We start from the raw sequence: 20,842 nt of genomic DNA on the forward strand, positions 1-20,842 counted from the left end.
ACCCAAGATCTACTCGGAAAAGAAAATCTTAATTTGTGATGACCTATCATTGGATATGTAATTTTCAACCATTTTACAAGTTTTAGAATTATTCCTTTTCTTCCTTTATTTCTCAGAAATGTCATGATCGCCTTTTCCTTTTTTTCTAAATGTAGTTGTAGAAAAGCACCATCATCATTATCTAGAATAATTCTTGGTTTTTTAAAATTAGTTGAGATTGCACTGTTTAGGGGATTTTTATTGAACTTAATGCTTCATTTGTTGCCAATGTGAGATGAACCAGTAAGTACATATTAATAGTGCTAGTTTGGCTTGAGGCAGCGCATGTGAAATTGTTATTTTTTTTTAACTGCATTACTTGTGCACTGCATCGAGTCAAACCACCTCTGTCAATATTCTTATTCGAGATAAACAGTATGTTATTTTGGTTATCAATTTTATTTTTTCTTTTGATAAATTATAAAATATAAATATTCATAGTCTCTCTTCAAAATTAAAAGTAACATTTTTTTGTCTATAAATAATACTTCTCCGTAAAAAAATTAAATAATTGTACTATTTATCATTCATGTTTATTTCTTCCCATGTCACATAAATTGTGCGTGTTATGGTTTGACCGTCAAATTTGCTTTAAGATTCGTGTACACAAAAAATTGATGTGAACACATAAATATTAAAACGAAGCATAAGGATCTTAAAATATATCAAACAGTGGTAAAGTTCATCAAGCCTAATGTAAGTCTAATAGACATCAAACCTACTAATTAATTATAATTTATTATAAAGAATCTTGTCACATCAAAGATAATAAAAAAATATACATTAATAATACGGATAGAGTACAAATTTTGTTTTTTTAATGATGATACTGAAATTAATTTGAGTACAACATGATACTTTATCTCGATTGTTTATCCATATGCCGCCAAAATAAATACTAAACTAAATTTAAACCAAAACCTCTTTTACATTTGGAAGCTGTCAGTGTCAGCCTGTGAGTGAGAGATCCCCTGCTATTTCTCTTTTCCGCTTCTACCTTCAGATCAGAGAATCCACCACGTGTTGAATTTTCAATGGAACATTGACTCTCAATTTGTAAGTAGAATTGGAGAGGATCCGGACTTAAGCTGAGGGGACAATCTCACAGTTCATCCAGAGGACATTTTTGCAAATGCGTCCATTTATTATACATTTATTATCCTCTCTCTCTCTTAAAGTACGTGTCATTTCTTTTCCCCCACCGGGTCCACCACTTGTGTTCTGATCCAGTGCAGTACCTTACCGTATAGAATGTGATCTTTATCGTCCATCTTAACCTTGCACAAATCTCAAAGCTAATATTTTAACAGCATAGTGTTGACTTCATGCAGCGCATGAGCCGTATAATCAAACAGTGTTGTGCATTAGTGCATATGGTTCGTGCTCTGAATGAAGAAAAAAGTGCTCTGTTAAAATCATTACCCATTATCGGCGAATTATTCTCCCGTGTAGAATGATATCTGAAGCGTTTGTCTTGACCTTGCACGAATCTTAAAGCAAATAAGAGTTTTTTACTCATAAGGTACCGCAGGGATTCCTTTTTTTCCTTTCTCCTTTCTCAGTTCTCACAGCCTTTTTCTTTCTTCTCTCCTCATCCATTTCCCCCACAACCTTTTTTCTTCTTTTCTCAGTAGTGCTAAATACACTCACTAATTACAAATACATCCCAAAACTATAACACAATTACAAATTCCCTTCCTTTTCTCTTTCTCGCTTCTCAGTTACTGTTTCCTGCTCACTCAATTAGTCAATTTGCTTACTATAATAAAGTTTTCATCTTTGTCAAAACCATTTCGTCTCTCTCTCTCTCTCTCTCTCTCTCTTCTTCTTCTTCTAAGCTCTTAGTTCTCAGAATCAGTTAACTGAGTACAAATTGAAGGTAAATTATTACTTGTACACTAGTAAAGTTCCTTTCTTTCTGCAGTTTGTTTGGTTTTTTGTTCTATAACTTGATAATTGAATTATTTGTGAAATTTGTGAAGAAAATGGCGGAGATGAAGCCAGAGGAATTCATGTATCGTCCCATGGATCAGTTACAAGGTCTAGAGTATTGCATCGACTCCAATCCCTCTTGGTGTATGTTAATTTTTCATTTTACTTTCTAATTTGTTACCAGTTGAAAAATAAAGGTATGAACTTTATGTAAAAATTTGTGAATTTGTATTGATGAAAATTGCAGTGGAAGCAATAGCTCTGGGATTTCAGCACTATATACTATCTTTGGGTACAACAGTGATGATACCAACTATGCTTGTTCCTCTCATGGGTGGTTCTGATGTGAGATTTTTTATTTTTTTTTTACCATTTTTATTCTTTAATAATTGAAAATAATTCAAGCAAACTTCACTTGGAAACATGAATTTTTGGGTGATTTTTTTTTTCTATTTGAAGTAATTGTTAGTGAATAAATGTGCAGGGTGACAAGGCAAGAGTTGTACAGACACTATTATTTGTCACTGGTATAAACACGCTGGTACAAACCCTAGTTGGTACCAGGCTTCCAACTGTGATAGGCGGTTCATTTGCATTTGTTGTACCAATTTTATCGATAATTAGAGACTCCTCTCTTGCTAATATATCTAATGACCATCAGGTGACTTCTCTCTCTCTATCTCTCTATCTCACTCAGTGAAATTTGTTTTCAATATTTGAATTGTGTTTGTAAATTTTCTGTACAGAGGTTTCGTGCAACGATGAGAGCAACACAAGGTGCCTTAATAATCTCTTCTACGATTCAAATAATTCTCGGATTTAGCCAATTATGGGGTATTTGCTCAAGGTACATCTATTTTTCTAAAAAAAATATTTATCTCACAAATTTCTTATGACTAAAAAAATAATTTGTTGTGCCTTAGACTCTTATCATTTTCCATGGTGTCATCTAAACAAACGGAGTTTCTTTATTTTGCATTTAAGCCCCCAACTGTATTTTTGCATTCCCAACCTCATTTTTTCTTTACAATTTTTTTATAAAGCACTATCAACTTTTTTTTTTTTTTTTTGGTGGTTGATTGATAGCTTCTGAAATTTTGTGTATTTAATTGCCAAAATTGGAAGTTAGGTGGCAGAAATGGAAATAAAATAAGACTATGGATCCAAAGTCTCAATCTTTTCGCTTTCTTGTTATAACTAGTTGAAATTAGTGTGTTTTCTCACAATAAATATTGACCAATAATTTAACTACTGCTATTTTTATGTGATTATTTCAATTTTACAATTGGATACTTTTCACAAACCCAATTAATTTTTTTTTTTTGTGGAATATATTGAAATGGTGATGGGACATCTTTGACCAGACTAACCAATCATTAATTGATATAAGCTATCCTTTTTTAGGGGCTTTAGCACCACATCTTTAATTGTGTTTCTCACATTTTGTAAAGGTGGCATCTTTATTTATTAAAGAAAGTACAGCATTTTACATACTTTCAAAGGGCACCTATTATTCTGAAAATGATGTGCTGGAATATTGTTACAATAATAATACCAATAAAAATAATATGCAAAGCAGTATAATTTTTTTTTCTTTTCTTTTGTTTTTTTTTCAGATTTTTCAGCCCATTAGGAATGGTACCAGTGGTAGCACTGGTTGGTTTTGGCCTTTTTGACAGAGGATTCCCTGTGGTACCACTTTTACACTTTTACCCCTCTTTTTTTACATATGCACCTTAATTGTGGGGACCCTGGTATTTATTTATTGGTACCATGTTTACTATATAACCAACATGATCTATTTAATATGGTTGTTTCCTCTTGTCCTTTTGTCATTCAAAAAATAGACCCTTTTTTCTGCTCTCCATTTTGCCTAAAATGGAGATGTCCATTATGATATATAGTTTCTCTGTGAAAATACCAGGCTGGAAGATGTGTCGAGATTGGTGTTCCCATGATTATCTTATTTGTTGCCTTGTCTCAGGTTTGACATTTATCTTTTTCTATATTCATACACAGAATATGCATATAAATACATGAATTTTCATCTAATTGTAATTTTTTTTTTATTATTCTAGTATTTCAAATGGATTCACACAAGGCATGTACCGATATTGGAGAGATTCGCATTGCTAATATCAATAGCCTTTGTATGGGTATTTGCTCATATATTAACGGCTGGTGGTGCATATAAAAACCGGCCTTTGCATACACAAATTAACTGCCGTACCGACAAAGCCAACCTCATCTCTTCAGCTCCTTGGTTAGTTTCTATTATACTCTTATTCATCTTTGTATCTTCCTATCCTCTTTACTATATTCAAAGTTCAAAGAGAAACCGTTCAACATGACCTCTATATAAAAATGTACTAGCGAACTAAATTTTACATTTCTTAGAATTTTTTACTATTTTTTTAGTTAGGTAAAATATGAATGGTCTACAATTTTTAGATAAAGTGATTTTCTACCTATCTAAAAAAATTAGTAAATAAATTATAAAAAATGCAAAAATTTGATCTACAATTACATTTCAATATAAAAATCATGTTGAACGGTTCGGATTGACTATTTGGACCTTGAAAACGAAGATATTGATCCATAGTATGAACCGATCAGCGCTATGCATATTACCATGGCCTCCCTCATTTTGTTAAATATTTTCATCTTGCTTCATTGATTGATTGAATCTTTCAAACAGACTGAATTATATTTTCATGTTAACTGTGCAAATATAATTATATACTAATGAAATGATATGATTGTGAATTATTGAAGGATAATGATTCCCTACCCTCTTCAGTGGGGTCCACCAACCTTTGATGCTGGACACTGTTTCGGCATGATGGCTGCTGTCATAGTTTCTATGGTGGAGGTACTTATTTTTATTTCAACAATTATTATTATTTTTTTCCTATTTTTTGTTTTTGTTTTTGTTTTCACCCTTTCTCTTGTACCTAATATTTTGTTTAGTCAACTGGAGCATTTAAAGCAGCAGCTCGACTTGCCAGTGCAACTCCACCACCAGCACCTATCTTGAGTCGAGGCATTGGCTTCCAAGTAGGAATTTTACTTCCTTCTTTATACTTATTTTATTATTTTTCTTAATTAGTCGTTTCACTTATGTTTAATTTATTTGTTTATTAAATTTATGGTAGTATTTTTTTTATTTAATTATAAAAAAAAACAGGGATTGGGAATTCTAATAGATGGGCTATGTGGTTCTTTAACCGGCTCTACGGTCTCTATGTGAGTACTATTTTGATTACTGATAGATTTTATTTTGTTTGACATAGAATCAAATGTTTACTCTCTCTCAAACTTTTGTATACTCTAACAGAGAGAATGTGGGCCTTCTTGGATCAACACGTGTGGGGAGTCGTCGGGTTATACAGATTTCGGCTGGTTTCATGATTTTTTTCTCCATTTTAGGTATAATTTATTTCCAAGTTTGTTTCCACTTAAAACTTGAAGTCTCTTATTTTTACCCCTGAGGGACATTTTGGTAAATTTGAACTTTTCAAGAATCTGCTTCAGAGATACACGGTTGATTCTATATTTTTTATAGGCAAATTTGGAGCCTTGTTTGCATCGATACCTTTCCCGATATTTGCTGCGGTATATTGCATTCTCTTTGGAATTGTTGGTAAGTTATTGTCATAAATCTCTCTCTGGATTTGTTGGTTGTTGGAATTAATTGTAAAATCTTAATTATTTTAATTTTTTTTGTGTGCTTTTAGCGGCGGTGGGACTGTCTTTGTTGCAATTTACCAACATGAATTCGATGAGAAATCTGTTTATTGTTGGTGTATCGCTCTATCTTGGATTATCGGTTCCGGAATACTTCAACCGGTACACACTAGGAGCTCAGCACGGGCCTGCTCACACAAAAGCTGGATGGGTATGATAATTTTCTCCATTTAACCTTCCTTTTAAAAAAAATATCTACTAGTTTGGATTTGGATTTGGGTTTGCTAGGTACCAGAATTTCACTGGGGAATTTCTTATTTTTCGAAATCTGGAAAAAGAGTTTGCTCATACCAGAAATAGGATAGTCAACAAAATTCCTCTCTTCAAAATATACTGTACTGATAGTATATTGAGTGAGGCTATGGTACTATACATAGTCCATATCGATCAATATTTTCATTTTCGAGGTCCAAACAATTAATCTGAGTTCAACATAATCTTCATATGAAAATGTACTAGTAGATCAAATTTTGTAATTTTTTTACTATTTTTTTAGATAGGTAGAAAATCACTTGATTTAAAAGATTAGAGATCATTCAAAAGTAGTAATTTTCTACTGTCTAAAAAAACTAGTAAAAAAATTCTAAAAAATGTAAAATTAGTCCGTGAGTACGGATTTTGAACAAAAATATTGATATGTAGTACGGACCAATCCGCACTATGTATAGTACCGTAGCCTCACTCTATTGCTCATTATATTCTTCGGCTCCCCTATGTATGCTCATATTGGTTAAGACTAGTTGGGTGGGGGCATTATAGTCATAATGAAGGATTTTCTTTAGCATCCTTAACTCATAGTTATTTTGTATACAGTTTAATGATTGGCTTAACACAACATTTGCTTCGCCACCAACGGTTGCATTAATCGTGGCCGTGGTTTTAGACAACTCATTGGAATTTAGAGGGGCGGGGCGGGACCGGGGCATGCCATGGTGGACCCCGTTTCGCACTTACGGAGGTGACAGCCGAAACGCAGAGTTCTATGGATTACCATTTAATATGGGTCGTTTCATTCCTAACTATTATTAAATCAAATGTTAAAGAGTTATTGTATTTGTTTTGTACATAGAATCAAGGTTCAATTAATTTTATGCTCTTTGTAACTCTTGGAGCATTTGAACTTGTTACATGATCTCTTTGAATGTTGACAATATACAGAGGTCTCAAAATAAAAATGACATGAAAAATATGGAAAATAGTAATAAAAAGAAATCATGAATTACAACATGAAAAATATGGGAAATAGTCATACAAAAAATAGTACTTAATTTTTTTTATTCCACACAAGTTTCTGTCAACAATCAAGTGAACTCGTTTTTTTTTTTTTTCTATGTATTTTGTGTGATTTTTAGTTTGTCCTTAGAGAATTCAATATTTTTTATATATAACTTCACTATTACAATGGTTTATATATATCCAGTGACACTGTGGGATATAAAATATTTGTAACAATATAATAAAATTGCAGTTATTTTATTTATTTTGCACTTAATAATTCAACCACAAATTATCTTAAAAAACATTATTCAACAACATATATTTTAGTATCTTACCGTAACACATGATTAGATTTTTTTTTTTTCCAAGAGATTAATAAATAAAGCTCTTCCAACAATAAATCCATATAAGATGAAAGAAAGAAATTTCACATGTTGAGGTTTTTGGAACAAACTGTTTGAACTAAATTAGTGATTTGTTTTTTTTTATTTATCCACTGACTATACATGCTCAAAAATTTATCTAATACATATTTCTTAAAAGTTTCTAACCTACCAATTCTACAAGTTCCGTGTATAAATCGTTTGTTTTATTCTTTTTGAAAAATTATCATATTATAAAGTGGCTATTACACAACCAACCCAAAGTCGCATATGACATGAGTTCCATCACGTTTTATTGCATGGGATCACTCATAAAAATAGAGCCCTTTATATCATGCATAATTTGCTTGTATTACCTCTCACAAATACATCGTGAATTAACTCTTATATTATCAACTATATATAGTTTGGAATAACTTTTTTGCTCAATGTTATATTATTAAAAAAATATTTTTTAAAAAACTTATAATATATTGTATAAATATGCTATTAATTTGTTGCATACAATCAATTAATATTTTTGAAGATGTACAATCAATTAATATTTAAAATAATCTAATAGATTTATCAAGAGTTTAGTTCATTTTGAGGACATAATTTACTATGATAATAGAGAAAATCAACATTATTTTAATTATGATCATATAATCTATATGTCCCAATTCTGTTGGGTTTGTCCATTTCCATTAGCGAAAGCCATTATAATTCAAATAAAAGAATGGTATGTTATATTTTCAAATGCCCGATTTGGCTCTCGTTGACGTGCTGAGTTAATTTTGAGGCATTTTTAAATCTATTGTAGCAGTAATGGTATCTCTCATTGAGATTACGCTCATTAATATTCTCTTTATAGTGAAAGGAAAAAATTAATTAAAATATTATTTTTGTTTAATTTGCCAAGCAAATGTTCAATATTACTTTTAAAATATTAAAAAAATTATGTGGTTATAAAATTATTTATTATTATTTATTATTATATATATGTCTTTGATGTTCCGAAATAAATTGTTGAATTGTTATTAGTAATTATATATGGTTTTTTTTTATTTTGAGGTGGAGGCAAATTGCCTATTAATCATATATTAATAAGAAAAAAAACATATATCTAGAAAGATCCAAATTAATCACATAACAATATCCCAAATAAAAAAAAAGAGTTTTCCACATAATTTTGTGGAGAGAAACTAACCAAGGTTAACTATTCAACCTTTTACATTCCATACACAAAATTAATTTCTAGTAAATCCAACCTTTTCTGCTAGGAAAAAATATTTAACAAAAATTCGATCTAGTTGCACATAATTCGTTCAATGTAAAAGATTTATTCAATATTGAAGTTGAAACACAGGTCAATATAGAAAAAAACCTGAAAAATTGGAAACTCACATCTAGTAAAAAAAATAAAATAAATAACGTGACGTGACTAATACTTCATAATTTGGTCAGGTCATGACATGATATGTGGTCACTAAAATGATGTAGGATAATCACGTCATGTGAATTGGTCCGACTAATTATGTTATTTTTTCAGATTTTATTTAATTTATAGAATATAACAGTAAAATATACTTGAAGAATTACAAGATAAATTATAATAAAAATTAATATTGATTGATCACATAACTGATTCCTTTCAAAATGACGACATTATTTCAAAAAAAAAAAAATACAAGGACACAAATGTCCTCATATTCCCTATTTTCTTTTTCCATATATATTCTCAATTTGTTTTTCTGACTCGCCACAAATTTAACTTGAAAACTAGCGTTGTTTCAGCCTTAACTTTTATATTGTGGAATACGACCAAAATGAATTATTAAGTAAAGAAAAATGAATTTAGCATAATGCATTGGAAATATATAAATCTGTTGCAATTCAAAAGAACTGTAGAGACTCTGTTATTCAAATCTAATATTTTCATTTGTTTTAAAATTTATGCATAAAAACACCTATTAAAATTCGTGCATTTCAAAAAAATAAAAGGTTGAATTTGATATAACAGGAACTCTGCAATTCCTTTGGATCGCAGCGTATTTATTTCTTAATGCATTATGTAGTAGTTTCTAATGATACTGTTAGAATATAAATATTTGTAAAGACATAATAAAATTGCACCCATTTTAATTAATCCTCAAGGCCAACAACTTACTGGATCATCAACATCATCAAGAGCACGAAGATCATATCCTTAATTGCCAAGTAGGTTCCGCTCTGGTAAATCCAATTGAGTTTCTGTGTGATATCTTCGAGCTCACCATGAAGTCAGAGCATGTAGGTTTTATAGTTTTTTTTTTAACAGCTGTCGTAAATTTTCTGACCCAGTTGGAACTTTCTGCATGGTTTTTTTCTTCAATCACAATAGCTATTCTGTCAGCAATTGCTCTGACCTGGTTCAGTCACTCTGTTACCAATTCATTTCTGACCTGGTTCACCCCCATGAGATAATATTAGTACCAAGAAAGACACAGAACCCGGAAGTGGGTTTGCAATCATTCAGTGAGCCGGCCCAATCGGCATTGGAGTAGGCATGTAGAGAGAGAGAGGAGGCTGACTGTAGAATAATGCCATGGAAAATGGTGCCTTTGAGAAAGCGTAAAATGCACTGAACCGCTGCCCAATGTGTCGTGGTAGGGGATTGCATAAATTGTGACACTTTGTTGACCGAAAAGACAATGTCGGGTCAGGTAAGTGTGGCATATTGAAGAACTCTCACAATAGAGCGATAAAGATGCGGATCATTGAAACTTGAAACCAAGTCCGTGGACTTTTCTTTAAACCATAACTGGCTTTGGTTAGTCGGCATAGGTGATTGGGCTTGATAGGATCAATAAAATCCAAAGGTTGTTGCATGTAAACCGTCTCTTGGAGATCACCATGAAGGAAGGCGTTTTGTACGTCTAATTGGCGAAAAGACCAACTGCGAGTAAGAGCAATTTGTTACCATACAAAGCCAAAATATTTATGGGCTTATGCCCATATCGCTAATTAACGGAAATGAATTTCCGATGAAACAAAAAGAGAAGACAGAGAGATTTAGACAGAGCAGTGAGTCTCCAAAAGTGTCTCCTCTCAAAGCCATCTCATTCTAGGGTTTTTGCTCTCTTGTAACAATCTATCTATACACTTGAAAATCTCATAGATTAGTATATGAAATTGTAAGAGAGAGTGAGTGTTAATAGCTTGCTTATCATCTTTTATTTGTAAAGACTCCTTGATATATTGAAGGTGCGCCGTATGCTCCCGTGGTTTTTTTTCGAAAGGGTTTCCACGTAAAATTGTCTCTTTCATTTATTTTCTTGTGCTTGATTGCTTGTTTGTGTTGGCTTCTTAATTGACTTTCATATTTCTCCATTTGATCAAGTATTGATGTATGCCCGCAAGGTGTTCGATTAAATTACTCTTTGAAAGCTTCTGCGTACTGTTCCCAACACAATTGTGATAACAAGACGAATGGTAGTGGGGCGAATGACTGGACTATAAGTCCCAAAATAATCAATTCCTTCTTCTTGGTGGAACCCCTTAGCAACAAGTCAGACTTTGTAGCGTTCAAGGGTGCCATCCGCACGTCGCTTGATTTTGTAAACCCACTTACACCTTACAATGTTTTGGTTGGGAGAAGGAGGTACAAGAACTCATGTGTTATTAGGAAGAAGAGCATCGTGTTCTTTAGTTATAGCCTCGACCCAATGATCATGAGACTTAGATTGGTTGTAAGTCTTTGGCTCGGTGTTAAGAAATGATTCGGCCAAGAGGGCAATATGGTCAGTGGTGGAGTGTTGCTTGCGAATCTTAGTGATCATAGGATGCCGGGAGGTAGATTGATCAAGCTGAGAAGAATTGAAAATTTTCAGAACAGGTGTCTCTGTAGAAAATTCGAACTCTATTTTTGAAGGGAGGTCCTTAGCAAGGCCGGTCCTGAAGATTTCGGGGCCCAGGGCGAGAGAAAAATTTGTGATCTTAATATAAATAATTTTTTTTATTGATATGTCAATAGATCATTTTGTGGTTTAATTTTTTTCCAAAGTTTTTGAATAAAACCTTTTTGAGGTTTTAGTTTTTCTTCTTCCTCTTTTTATTTTTTTTCGCTATCTGATGCATATTTTCTAGGAAACATTGTTTTAAATTAAAAGATAAAACAAAGTAATAGAATGATAAAACCTAGGCAATGAGGCAAAGCAGTCCAATACAGAGACAGCGGTCCGTCGCCTTGTCTCACCCAGTTCAGTCGCTGCCGCTGTCTCGCTACCGCTGCTCTTGAGAAGAGCAAGATTTCTTAATTTCTTTCTTCCTCATTTACTCGTTTATTGATTTACAGAGAAAAAACGACGGAACTAGATTTTCAATTTTCTAGGTTTCTAATTTTTGGAGTCACTGTTGATTGTTGAAGAATTGATATGTTTCAAAATGAAAAAAAAAAGAAAAGAAAAAGGAATGATTGAATCAATTCACGGATATCAATCAGATTGATATCTTTCCTTCTAGCGAAGAAGAAAAATTAGGAATATTTTTTTGTTGTCGGCTGTCCGTGAATGAAATAATATTCATCTCTTTCTGTTTTGCGATTTTAATACATATAATTTTTTTTATTTTCGGGGCCCTTTTGGAATTTGGGGCCCAGGGCCATCGCCCTAGCTGCCCTGGGTCAGGGCCGGCACTGGTCCTTAGCGCACCATCTGTAAAATTGAATGGGGCCCGGATCCGCTTCAGAGGAGGGAGTAGGCACAATGGCTTTGGTCTGCCAGGAGTAAGTAACAAGGGGAGCATGATCCGGTCCAACGCTGGTAGGATCCGAAAGGGAGATTGAACCAATCAGGAGGGGAAGCGCCTTTGTTGGAGAGGGGATCGGCTCTGCTGTAGTAACTGAAGTATTCAAAATTTCCAAGGGACCAGTAGATGAGCTCAGTTGAGGGATCAATGGTTCGGATGGAGGTTGAGATGAATCTTTGGGAAGTATCAGATCTGCTGTGGCATCTAGATGACAACACTTGTGTTGTTTGTCTCCAGAGGCAGCAGGTTTGTTGTGCCAATTTTCAGTTTGAAATTCGATTTGTTCATGGCTAGGGTTGGATTGACCATATGGTTTTCAACCCCATCCCCTTTGTTCAACATAAAGGTTTGACGGTTTTTTTCTCTACGGACTAAAGCAAAGGCTTGTTCTATTGTATGAAAGGGTTTTAGTTGTTGGACAGTTGCCCGGATATGATCGAAGCGATCATCAAGACTATTAAGAAATATTAAAACACGGTCTTCTTGAACAATATTATTATATTTCTCAACATAAACAAGATTGGTCATATGGTTTGGCCTACGGACATCTAACTCTTTCCAAAATCTCTGTAATTGAGTATAGTAAACCTCAACTGAACCCCCAGCTTTTTTGACCCGGTTCACCTTTTATTTTAAGTCAAAATATTGAGTCAAATCATCTCCATCATAAAAGGCTGTACGAATCGAGTCCCAAACATCTTTAGCTACAGAGAAAGGAAGTTACCTACTAAGGACGGATCAATGGAGTTAATTAAATAATCCTTGACCTGGAAGTCTTCAATCTACCACTTGCGGTAGCTTATCTCTGCCCGACAGCTTCATCTTTAACATCTGAGACCATAGGTTGAAATTCTTCCTGTCGAGCTTGATTGTCATAGAGGAAGCAAGCCCATCTTGACCGGTATTAACCGGTTTGTTTTGTTGTAGAAGTTGTGACAAGGTAGCAGTCAGACTCTCCAAGAGAACAAATTTTGACTTATCGGCTACAAACTCTGATTTTGTGTCCATTTTTCTTTTCTAGACTATTCAAGACAGTAAGGACAAAGAAATAATCAGAGGAAAAAATGACAAAGAGAACTCACACAAGAAACCGATTTGGCTATAGAAATGCACATAATCGACACGTGCTCTGATACCATGACAACTTATGAGAAATAAAGTAAATAACACACAACTCCCGTGAAACTTCCTTTCCACCCTGATTTTATTTCAATGGTAAAATCTGAATACATGCCTTCTACCAGAGATAACATCCTCCTCTTATAACAGAGATTATGGCGGCTAGGGCATACCCTTTTCTGCTGGCCTACATTCCTTATTAGTGTACATATTTTCTTTTATATTTGAAATAATACAAACAGAAATATAATAAAAGATAAATCTTCCTCCAGCTAGCATAAGAGGTAAGTCGTATCAACACAAAATTCGGCAATTCTCAAATGAGAAACCTTTCCTAACGTAACTATTACTAAAAAAATATGTTCCATTCGATACAAGTTAAATTTTTAGCAACATACATAAGCTCTAAATAATTACATGATTTGGGGTTCATTTCCAGCATTGCCATGCATGTCCGCCTCATTTGTGACAGGACTAATCTGCTCAGTCGAAAATTGTCTCTCATTATTTGATATGCTCATCGGAGGGCCCAGTTGAGAACTGTTAGAGGAACTTTCTTGCGTTTTTCGGAATGTATGGCTTGATAAGTCCTTTTCATCATATATCCTTGCCACTGAAAAGAGGCTCGATTTGAAAGAATTTATAGAAGTAAAGCATATGTGGTGTCTGTTTTGCTTTACAAACATAGCTAACTGTATCAGGCAACAAAACATTGACGTCACGCCAGTGATGAGAAATAAGCCCCAAAAGCTTACAATGTCGAGGATTTCGGAAGAGTGGCTATCTTTATTTGGACATGACAACGGCTCACCAAACCATTTTTCTGTTATCCTTGTGCTTGTATCCCCTTCGGTTAGGTTGAGGATTGCCCTAGAGAGGTCGGTGACAAGAGGAGAGCCTTTCGGAAATACCTGTATAATAATTTTGAACATTATTATAATTTGGTTTTGTTTCTTAACCTGTAAAATACACAAATTTGGCAATTTTTATACTTGGATTTTTTTTGTTTCGTCAACATTTTAGTTCATCTGATACTCCTGACTATATGCAGAGTTGAAAGAGGAGGTAACACATTTGGTTAGGAAAAAAGTCCTAAGATTGTTGGTTACCTAAAGGTCGAGTATTCGATTCCCCCTCATGTATTCGCAACTTCTGCGAATATTTAAAAAAAAAAGAAAAAAAGAAAAGGAAAAAAAGACTATATGCAGAGTTGCTAGAGTAACGATCAAGGACAACTTACAAATCCAAATCCGTTCGTCTTGTAGGGTAGGTTGATAATTTTCAAGTTGTTACAGTATTTGCTTTGAAATACTTGGAGGTAAGGGGTCTCATCCACAATAGCGTCAATGGTGTGATTCCACATTAATGGTTCTGCAAACGAGTAGGGTTTATTAAAGGCAAGAAGTCTACTTTCGTCGAATTGCATTCTTAGCAAGAAATCTTTCGTGATAGGATTTGTTTGGTAGGCGATCTTCCCTTTACTTGTCAAAAGCTCATCTATGTTAGAAGTAAGGCGCTGAACTGTCAGCATCGATGTCAAGTTGGCGGTGTAACTTGCTTGTAATATGAACACCACGAATATCCAAATGATTATGACGAATCTTGATAAGTTGCTAATTATTGTTTCCCCTGCAATAAGGTTCATAGTTAAGACCCTTTTTAATTTTCATATTCATTGAACTATGTAATCAATTTTTAATTTAATGAAAATTGTTGTATGGCTATATATGCGCCAACTAACTTGCAAACAACTGGATTTTTGATCCGTCAAATCTATTTTTTTTAACCTATGGTGTTCAAACCTTTGCAGGAAGTCTTTGTGGACTTTACTAAGATAACAACAGCTTGTACCGCATAAATGAAACCATATTTGAATAATTTGATTGATCCAATTTGCAGATAGTAACATGATTAAATTTATTTTTATTTCATTTTTGTACTTATGTAATAAAAGAGATGATTGCTAATTGTTTTTTGTTAAATTATGTAGTAAAAAAGAAGGGGAAAAGATGCAGGCAATCGAACTTACTGTGAGAGAACACAAGCGTGGAGAATGAAAAATAAAAAACGGTGCCAAGTTGGTTTGTTGGCGGTCCTCTGAACTCATCGTTGATGCGGTGCTCCAATGCCCAGATTACTGCACCGGTGAAAACAAACAATGCCAAAATACCCAACCAGAGATCAGGCTTGAGGGGTTTGAGGAATAACCATACATTCTTGCTCTGTTCATTCCTCACCAGCACCAGCATCGACAAGCCCGTTGTTGTATACGGCAGTGTGAAATCAGCAACCAGTGATCTGTTGTAGGTGATCGTCGTATCAGCAACCATTGCATCATAGGTCTGCAAGAAGTTTTATTATTTGATATTAACTTATTTTCTTGATAGATAATTACAATGGAAAAATTGAAACTACATTATGAAAAAAATTTAATGTGGAGTAGTAGCATGCAGTTTACTGCAATTAATAAAAAATGAGAACATAAGTTAATTAATTCCCCCCAATTGATCATAGGCAAATGTCTTCCCCAAGTACGTTGCTGGCCAAATATAATATCAAAATGGCACTAATTGAAATCTATGAGATTTTCAACAGATCCATAAGTTATATTATTTTATAGTGATGAGTTGATAAATCTACAATAACCTTATCAAATTGTATAGAGAAAGTTTTTCATTGAGTGCAGAATTGAGACAGCTTTTAGAAATAGTCAAGGCCTGTTAAATAAAGATCAAATGGAAAAATTGTAACTTCATAGAGAAACAGTGTACATAATTTTTCAAATTATTTACCTTTTAAACCGAAAAAGTATTTCAAAAATTCATTTTATATGAAAAAAGATGTAAAATATGGAATTAGCTTGCTTATAAATAGCTAGAATTGCTCGTCACCCTCAATATGCCAACTCAATTTTTTGAAATTGTTTATTTTACAATAGTAGAGGAATTCATCCATACTCTGCACAAAGTTTGCCGAGGGTACACAAATTCCTCAATGAGAGGATTTTTCACCAAAACTGTTGAAAAGTCAGATTAGGATATTTTTCAAGCAATAAATTAGTTGACTTGAGGAATTAATAGTGAAGTTCGATGCATATCTTCGAAAAACAATAGCTAGCTAGCTAGCTATAGATCGACAATGACTTAAAATGTGACTTCTAAATTTTGGACAACCAATTTTGAACGATTCAAGTCAACGTAGAATTCAAAGTTATTAATAAACTTGGGACCAAGGACTTGTTAATTCAAAGTTCAATTCAATAACTAATAATTTTGCAACCAATCAATGCCCCACATTTTTTGATAGAAAAGGATAGGGATCAATGGTTGATGTGAATCATATCACTGTTCATCCTTATCACTTCTCTATATATATATAGTGTATTATTATACACTGGAATTAGTTCATTCTTCTAATTAACAAAACATATCAAATTAGCCATGGAGTAAGACAAATTAGCCATGGCTAAAATGAGTCATGGAGTAAAACAAGTTTTTGCTCCATGGCACTATATTTCCATTTTGAGAATCCAAACAACCGATCGAAACCGCTCAACATGATCGCCATATTGAAATGTGCTTGGAGACCAAATTTTACATTTTTTGGAATTTTTTTACTATTTATTAAGCACTTTGAAAATCACTGATCTGGTGGTCCAGAAATTTTTATTGTTTTTTTATTGTTCACACTAAAATAACGATTTTCAAAGTGGCTTAATAAATAGTAAAAAATTTCAAAAAAAATGTAAAATTTAGTTTCTAAGTACATTTCAATATAGAGAAAATGTTGGAAGGTTCGAATCGGTTGTTTGTATTTTCAAAATGAAAATATGGCGTAGAGTACAAACGTGGTTTACTCTATGGCTCACCTAAGTCAACCTATATATATATATATATAGAGGTTGGCTAAGATCAAAGTGGTAGTTCTTGAGTTTTGATGCTATCAATTCGTCTTTCAATTTTCAAAGTTCAAAATGTCAATCTGAACCATTCAAGTTATTCTCCATATTAAATTGTGCTTGGAGACCAAATTTTACATTTTTCTGAATTTTTTTACTATTTATTAAGCCACTTTGAAAATCGTTGATCTAATGATGACTTGACAAATCAGAAGCCACCGTTGGATCAGCTGTTTTCAAAGTGGCTTAATAAATAGTTAAAAAATTCAGAAAAATGTAAAATTTGGTGTCCAAGTACAATTTAATATGGAGAACAACTTGAACGGTTCGGATCGACGTTTTAAACTTTAAAAATTAAAAAACGAATTGGTAGCATCAAAGGTGAGGAACTACCACTTTGATCTTAGCCAACCTCTATATATATATATATATAATGACAATAAGTGAATTTTATAATGGTCTTGGAAAAAATGTACAAGTGAACCAGCTGGATGCATTGAACTTAATTAATTAGTTGATTCCATAATAAATAGAGTCAAAGTACGTCACATTATCTGCAAATATTAAATTTATATTCTCTTGTGTGTTAAATATGAATTGTCTATAAATTTGACTATAAATTGTATATTTTACAAATTTAAATAGAATTGTGCCTGCGGTTGTAGCAAATGTCTAATAGATTAGCTCAGAACAATTTAGACCCCCTCATGATTATTAAACATTCATGATAACACCATCTTTAAAGAAGAACATTATAGAGTTAATTTGGACAATTAGATAGAGAAAGAAAAATATAAAATATAATTTATTAATTAATCCATCGATTAAATCTAATTTATCTCATAACAACACATTCCAAGTTCATACTAATGCATGCATGTGAACTCAATAAACATATTGTTTTAAAAGAAAATATTATTCTCATTTAGTATACTCTAGAGTCTATTTTTCCGATGTATTTCAAAGTATTTATTTAGCCCTGGCCAAGAGCAAGGAAGTTAGGATACTACTTGACCTTGAAATTTCAATCCTTAAATTTGGAGTCATGAACCTTGTAATTTTGATGTTTGAATCTTTCATATTAACAATTAACATTTCAAAGTCATATTTGACGATAAAACAATTTTTATGGTTGTGAATGGCCAAAAAAATTGCTGTGATAGTGAATGTGTCCCTTCAATAATTAACGCAAGTCTGATCAAAATTAATCATTCCTGATTGTTCTAGTTCTTGAGATTTTGACCAAATTAAATTGTAAATTTATAATATCCACATATGATATGCTTCCGGTTTACTTAGCTAGACTGTGAGATTTTAGCAATGATTCTCAACCCCTATTCTATGTTAACTAAACATTCCTTAATTAACTTCTAGGACTAAGAGTAGGGATTATAATAGCAAAAATACTATAGGAAATAGAGGATATATAATTAGCAGAAAATGCAATCAGGATTTAAAGAAAAGGCATACCCCATTACCGACCATCTTCACAAGGTTGTCATATTTCACATGTCGCACCTGTACATACTCGAACGGCAATGCGTATGGCAACTTCGCCACAGCCTCCTCGAACATGTCTATCACAAATCCTGTTGCTGTTGTCTGGTTTGTGATGTTATCCGTCTCCATGTCCAGAAACACCTCGTATCCTTGCAAAGGCCATGGCACTGCTATTCTTAATTTTTTACTAACGGTAAGTTTCACCCACCCTTTTGGCTGTACTGTTGACTCACTGGGCCAAATCACCGGCCCAAGGTTGTTTCGAGAGGTTGAGTAGGAAGCGTTGCTTTCAGCAGGCCATGTTTTGGATAAGCCATGACTTGGGGTGTAATAGCCTATAGGTCTATCTTTGTCACCATTTACATTAACAATGCGAAAAAGTGACAAGTTTAGCTCACCATTTACTAACTTGAACAAGACACCCAAGGGCTCATCAAATGTCGTGTTCAAGATAGCGTGAAGAAATTCCTCACCGGTCGTCGAGACACCCATGCTCGAAAGATCAGTGCTACCATTTGTAGCATTAACAAATTGGTTGTCGATTTGTTTCATGTGCTCAGCGGCCATAGCCAGAGCCCAGGCAGCATTGTATGCCCATATGACATACCGATTTATGTCATGGGAAACGGCGGAGTCTGCATGAGGATGATCTTTCAAGAATTGGCGGGTCCATCTATTTCTGAAGTTGCGTAACTTGTTTGTCATGTTGTAATAGTTTGTGAGGCCCAACACCCCTTCTATCGATCCTGGTTGAGTGTTCGCATGAATCCAGCTGAGCTGACTTGTGAGCCCATCTGTCAGTATCCAAACATACCCATCAGACATCATCCCGACTGAATTTGCCATGTTAATTACTTTTGTGGCTAACGGAACCCTCATGTGCATGATGAAAACACGAGTTTGTTCATTCTGGAGCTTAGTAAGAATAGCTTTGATATCAACTGTGTTGGCAGAGGTGGCAATGGGTTGACGGTACGGAATTTGTGCCTCCACACCATGGAGCTCATCCACGAGGTAAGGAATTAATGAGGCACCATATTCATCGTCTTGGTAAACTGGTACCACGCGGCGCCACCCAAATGCTTTCACGAGAGCTGTGATTGCATGGGCCTGAGTTATGTCATTTGCCGCAGCACGGATGAAATATGGAGATTCAGAGTGCGACACCGATGGGCTAGATGCTGAGGGAGATACTATTGGAACTTTTGCTTTGGTTCCCAGTTCAGCTACAAAAGCCGATTCAGGCGATGTTCCCGGGCCGAGAATTGCGTGCACTTTTTCATTCATAATTAGCTCCAAGGCTGAATAGATGAATATATTCAATCAATGAAATGAACTATATTATTATCTGATTGAGCAAGTAATTAATTCATATGTAGTGTAAAATACAGATGCAAGCTGCAGGAACTAACCGGCAGAAGCAGAGGTGATTATATCACCGCCTGGGGAGGGTCGAGTTACGAGGCTTACACGGTTATTTGAGTTCGGGTGAGCGGTGTAAAAGTCATCCAAAGCCATTGGGATGGTGGTCTTGGCGATCATCCCTACCGGTGAATTCGGGTCATAAATAAATCCAACTTTGAAATTCATGGGCTGAGATGAAGTAAGGGTTGAGAGTTGGATTAGCAGCAGAGAAGTAATGAATAGGTGGCGAGGGAAGATGGAGAGGAGGTTAGGGAGCGGTTTTGGTCTCATGGCTTGTGAATTGGACAGGAGAAAGAGAATTTGATTTGGAATCAAAAGGCTTTGGGACGTGTGGAGATATAAAGGTGGAGATTGTATGTGGTACATGGGTTGGATTATGATGTCGGATCCTCATACTTTGGAAAAGAACCGTTGCTGATCAAAAGAGGAATTCTCTCACATAGTGCACATGAGACATAGAATCAACACCAATTATAATGGCCAGGATATCTTTCATTAGGTGACCTTACCAGAAGGCAGCAGCAGATTTTATATATGATAATTATTTCCATGGTTCTGAAAATTGGAATCCGAATCAGAATTACTCACTTGACCGTGAAATTCAAATCGGATGAATCGACTGAATCATATTAGAAACTCGGATATTTATTTGATAGAAAATTGTTTTGTACTAAAAAATAAGAAAATTTTGGTAAAACAAATAATTTGTTAAAAAACTATGTTAAGACAAAAGATAACATTCAAATAATCGACTAATTATATAATATAATACAAGAATTACAACTATAACACACATTTTATTGCCAAAAACTTT

At 33.9% G+C, this 20,842-nt stretch overlaps 2 protein-coding genes across 3 annotated transcripts; one reads left to right on the forward strand and one right to left on the reverse strand.

Moving 5' to 3' along the window:
* Window positions 1-1,666: 1,666 nt before the first annotated feature.
* On the forward strand, window positions 1,667-6,930 carry LOC144549005 (nucleobase-ascorbate transporter 2-like). Of its 2 annotated transcripts, XM_078297752.1 has the most exons (15): window positions 1,667-1,918; window positions 2,022-2,115; window positions 2,219-2,316; window positions 2,456-2,632; window positions 2,718-2,818; window positions 3,588-3,663; window positions 3,896-3,955; window positions 4,050-4,234; window positions 4,747-4,843; window positions 4,942-5,028; window positions 5,159-5,217; window positions 5,309-5,400; window positions 5,537-5,614; window positions 5,709-5,869; window positions 6,532-6,930. In XM_078297752.1, exons 2-15 carry the CDS (start codon window positions 2,025-2,027, stop codon window positions 6,745-6,747), a joined length of 1,578 nt encoding a protein of 525 aa, XP_078153878.1. In that variant the 5' UTR covers window positions 1,667-1,918; window positions 2,022-2,024; the 3' UTR covers window positions 6,748-6,930. The 2 variants fall into 2 exon arrangements, with proteins under 2 accessions (XP_078153878.1, XP_078153879.1); XM_078297753.1 differs by lacking the exon at window positions 1,667-1,918 and having other exon boundaries at window positions 1,993-2,115.
* A 6,225-nt stretch (window positions 6,931-13,155) lies between these two features.
* On the reverse strand, window positions 13,156-20,299 carry LOC144548996 (glutamate receptor 2.8-like). Its single transcript, XM_078297725.1, has 5 exons — window positions 20,016-20,299; window positions 18,574-19,904; window positions 15,235-15,547; window positions 14,446-14,834; window positions 13,156-14,116 (listed from the first exon to the last, which is right to left on the reverse strand). Exons 1-5 carry the CDS (start codon window positions 20,296-20,298, stop codon window positions 13,619-13,621), a joined length of 2,814 nt encoding a protein of 937 aa, XP_078153851.1. The 5' UTR covers window position 20,299; the 3' UTR covers window positions 13,156-13,618.
* Window positions 20,300-20,842: the final 543 nt, after the last annotated feature.

The sequence above is a fragment of the Carex rostrata genome, chromosome 34, assembly GCF_964058835.1.
Source record: "Carex rostrata chromosome 34, lpCarRost1.2, whole genome shotgun sequence".
Lineage (NCBI taxonomy): Eukaryota > Viridiplantae > Streptophyta > Magnoliopsida > Poales > Cyperaceae > Carex > Carex rostrata.